The 4,721-nt window shown below is 43.9% G+C and overlaps 1 protein-coding gene across 1 annotated transcript; it reads left to right on the top strand.

The window, feature by feature from the left end:
* Positions 1 to 2,213: 2,213 nt before the first annotated feature.
* Positions 2,214 to 4,238, top strand: LOC109427534 (uncharacterized). Its single transcript, XM_019703092.3, has 2 exons — positions 2,214 to 2,275; positions 2,650 to 4,238. The coding sequence occupies exons 1-2, from the start codon at positions 2,267 to 2,269 to the stop codon at positions 3,664 to 3,666; spliced, it is 1,026 nt and encodes a 341-aa protein (XP_019558637.1). The 5' UTR covers positions 2,214 to 2,266; the 3' UTR covers positions 3,667 to 4,238.
* The last annotated feature ends 483 nt before the right edge of the window (positions 4,239 to 4,721 follow it).

Below are 4,721 nucleotides of genomic sequence, written 5' to 3'. Positions count from 1 at the left end.
ACGATTACTCACATATTTTTCCTAATAATATTTCTGACCTCACAAATGAATGTTTCAATGGTAGCGAAATTGAGAAAAAGCAATGCCGTTCTATTTTTGATGTCTAGTGTCCAGTTAAAAACGTATTTTGATGAGTGATAATCCTTATAGTATGCCTTTATTCCCAACATATATTTTAAGCGAATTTGGAATTAGTAAATCAATTTTTATACGGTTTGGCGATTTTTCACAGTAGTGTGTGAAGATGAATCCCTTAACACCCCATGAGTTCTTAACACCCCATTTTACGGTCCTTTATTTGGCTTTTCCGGTGGTCAATGTTAGCGACGATTCAAATATGACATCCACCATTTTTTAGAACCCCCTGCTTCCCCGGGCCACCCCGTCACGCTTCATAGAATACCTAATACATGACATGTCACACTTTTTCAGACAACCCCAATCCTCTTCCCCCAAAGATAGACGTCATATTTAAATGACCCCTTATTGTTCCTATCCGTAACGGTCACTTCATTTGTCAGGAAGCTTTTACCTTTGATCTTTAGCCACTGGATAACTCCTCATGAAGTTTGGAGTGTTTTCACGATAGGTACCTAGTACGAACAGCATACGAATTCAAGAACTCCGGAGGCCTCCGTTCCCCCTCCCTCGAAGTATTTCAACAAATATCAATTAAGGCACATTACCTGATCTGAACAACTTTAGTTTAATGGGAAAACATTGAATAATAGTAATTTTGACGACTTTTTTTGAGCAATTCATAGCATGCGCAAAGTTTGGCACATCATGCGCAAAATTAGGAACAGGATTTTTCTTAACTGCGCAAAGTTTGGTGCTTACACGGTATCCTGTATCATTTATCGCTAGATATAATTCTCTTCCGTGCTTGCTCCTGAGGCCTCTTTGACCGCCTCTGAAAACTCTCTGAAACCTCCACAGGCCCCCTGAAACGCCCGTAAATGCCATGTTCTTTAATCCTCCTGAGCCGATCCCTGGTACCCCTTGAAAGTCCCTGATACTACATGACCGCCCCCAAATCCCCACTGAATTATTCTGTGACCCCGTAATACGCCCTTGAGATCCGCTTTTCCCCCCATAACTCCCGGGTCCCCTGAAAATCCCCTGAAGTCCCCTCTGAACCGTTTCTAAAACAGCCCTGATACATAGCTTGATTCCACCGAAAACTCCCTGAGACGTCCTGTGAAACTTCTGAAACTCCATGAGACCCCGAAATACGACTGGAACTCCCTGAAATGCTAGGCTTCAACGAGGTATGCTGATATGTACCCTAGTCTGACAACTTTCAATAAAATGTATCTTTTGTTGGGTCATCTTAAATTTGGTTTCAGTCTTCGTCCTTTTGACTTCCAACCGTTTGTGTTTCGGCCTTCTGTTCCTGAACTGAATACATAGTCGATCCAATTTTAAGCATTGACTTGCTTGTGGTTCAAATTGTCCTTCCTATTATGGTATGCAAATATTTGCTAGTAATGATTTCGTCACCAAAACAATTACCGCAATGCTCAACTTATTATAGCGTTTAGGCCAATTGAGCCTACCTCGGGACCCTGTGCATTTTAATGCATCAATTTTCTACTCTTCACGGGTGCCAACCAGCGAACATTGAGCACCCTTCAACTCATGCGCATGCTAAAAGTGGTCTGAAGTAATAACGAAAGAAAAAAAAATTGGTTCTTGGCGAAACCTGCCGGGCCTACTTGCCAACCCACATGGTTGCAGAGCTTTACGGTGTACCCTTTATGCGAGCACATTCGATTCATCAAAGAAGCATTAAAATTAAGCTTCTTGTATTGTCTGACTGCAGCCGGCGTCGTCGTCGCCGTCATCGTCGGTGTGTGCGTGTGTGAGGGTATGTCTCCGGTAATGGCATCGACGAGCTTCGATTTTCGTCCTGGGGTTTGGAGCTGCTGAGCCGAGTTTGGAACTGAGGTGCGCGTGTCTGTGTTGGTGCTTTGGGGGGTTGCTCGATCGTGGCGGCGGCGGTGCGCGAGGCGATTGGCAACCCACCGTGTCGTCTCTTGGTATAGGCGAAAGTTTCTTCATGGTGGTTGAAGCTTTTCTTCGCCAACTCTCAAAGGGGGATCCCTCCTCGTCGCTGGTGCTCGCGCCGCTCTCCGCCGCCCGGTCGGCCCCACCGGGTGGGGATCGGGCCGCTTTTCCGATCAACTATATATACCCGGGGTAGTGGGTTTTTCAAATCAGTGCCTACTTTGGTCTCGCTTATTCTATACACTTGAAGCGCACAATGCGAATGGTACGTTGGTTTGGATTAACTTTTTTTTCGGTGAAAAACTAATCTCTGGAATCAGCTGTTCGATGGCGTGAATTTGATTTGAAGTGAAACAATTAGATGGTGTGCATCGCAGCACAAGTGCTACTGTTGGAAAAAAGATTAGCCACCGCGGCTTTCGAAAGTTGATTGGATGCCTTTTGGATTTAGTGATCGGCAAGCCGAAGAATGATGAAAACAAAAAAAAAAGAGAGCAAATTTAATGGACTGTGATCACGTTGTGCAAGCGAATGAACTCTAAGAGATATTTTGGAATCGAAAATGATGGACTGTGCAAAGTGCTTCGTTTAGTGAAAGAGGTGGATTAATGTTTGGTTTTCTCTGTGTAATATTTTCAGATTATTGTTCCTTGTTGTCTTGCCCTATTTGTGGCACTAGTCACATGCGAGGGTACTGCTGCAGAGGATAAAAAAGTTGAAACAGCTGATGTTGAGGCCAAGGAATCGCAGAATTTGGAGAAACGTGGCTTGTACGGATCCCTTGGCGATTTCGGGCACGACTTCGGACACCATGAACATCATGAACACATCAAGACTGTGACCATTGAAAAGAAGATCCCGGTTCCTTACACCGTAGAGAAGCATGTCCCATACACCGTGGAAAAGAAGGTTCCTTATGAAGTCAAGGTCCCAATCCCACAACCCTACATTGTGGAGAAGAAGGTTCCAGTTACTGTGAAGGAATACGTCAAATACCCAGTGCATGTGCCAGCTCCTTACACCGTAGAGAAGAAGGTCCCATATGAGGTTAAGGTTCCAGTCGACAAGCCATACGAAGTTAAGGTCCATGTTCCTCAACCCTACACCGTCGAAAAGAAGGTGCCGTATGAAGTTAAGGTCCCAGTCCCAGTGCCTTACACCGTTGAAAAGAAGGTCCCATATGAAGTCAAGTATGAAGTCCCAGTACCAAAGCCATACACTGTCATCAAGAAGGTCCCATATGAGGTGAAGGTCCCGGTTGACAAGCCTTACAAGGTCGAAGTTGAGAAGCCATACCCAGTTGAGGTGCCAAAGCCCTACCCAGTTGTGGTTGAAAAGAAGGTCCCATACGAAGTTAAGGTTCCAGTAGACAAACCATACAAGGTTGAAGTGCCCAAGCCATACAAGGTTGAAGTCAAGGTCCCCTACCCAGCTCCTTACACCGTTGAGAAGAAGGTGCCTTACACCGTCGAGAAGCCTGTCCCTTATGAAGTCAAGGTCCCAATTGACAAACCATACCCAGTCTACAAGGAAATCAAGGTCCCAGTCGAGAAGGAAGTTCCATACCCAGTGAAAGTCCCAGTCCACGTACCAGTCCATGTGCACAAAGAAGAGCATCATGAACATTCGTTTGAGCACCACGACTACCATCACTAAGCTATTGTAGGTCACCACCACACACCATCACTCATCCAGTCCTATTAATTACTCCCGTCTGAACTGAACTGATTTTTTAAGAATGTTTAACGTTCCTCCTGTTTTATGTTTCGCAGTCCATACGAACCATTTCATGAATTTGTGATCTTAAATGTAGTTGTTAAAGCGAGCAATATTTGTAGAGAGTGTTGACTTCTTAGAGCATCGTCCGCCTTCGAGATGGATGATTTTCGAGAAGTAAATCCGTTGTTGATTTTTTTGTTTATACTTTACCGAGAGAGTAGGAGAAAAACTGAATCTTTACTTTGTTAAAACACGGTTAATGACCCAGCCACGACATTTGGAACTTTGAAAGCTGTACCAAAAAACCTCTTGTTACCTAGATGGATGAAACTCCCAATACTCCAGTTTATGAGGTAAAATTGATCAAATTTGTTTACATTGATGAGACCCATTGTGATATTAAACTCTTTTATTTCCGAACTGATGTAAAAAAACGAAGTGAATAAAAGAAGCCGTAACTGTGTCTAACTTTTGATCATTTTTACGGCATAAAAATTATAACAATGAAATCGTTTCCCGACTTTTCCCTTTATTTCCAATGAACTAATGAAAGAAACTGTTTCCAAAAGACCAGGAAATCCATTTCCTCCTCAAATCATATTTCCTGACATTGATGCAATCTATAACAGCGAAATCCACCATAACTTTGCGGTTTCGACACCTCATAAAACCCGTCCGATCAATCAAATTCGCCCCGACCAACGTCCTCCATATCGCGATCGAAGGTCCCCCACGTATGAGGTTGCCAAAATCTTTGCACATTACATAAAAAAAACCAGCATAACGGTAGTGACGAGACGACAACCGACTTACGATGACGAGATCGAATTTCGATTAGCCTTAGCTGCCCCCTCGATCCAACAAGGTGCACTGAACCGAGCGCGAGCGAGCCTTCTGGTGACGAAATTGGAGCAAGGTAGCTGGTTATTATAGGTGAACCGGTGACGAAATAATCGAGAGTATTTGTGAGTAAATGCAACAACCTCCAACAT

Source organism: Aedes albopictus, chromosome 2, assembly GCF_035046485.1.
Source record: "Aedes albopictus strain Foshan chromosome 2, AalbF5, whole genome shotgun sequence".
Taxonomy (NCBI): domain Eukaryota; kingdom Metazoa; phylum Arthropoda; class Insecta; order Diptera; family Culicidae; genus Aedes; species Aedes albopictus.
The sequence above is the reverse complement of the archived record's forward strand: the minus strand, read 5'-3'. Positions and strand labels throughout refer to the sequence as shown.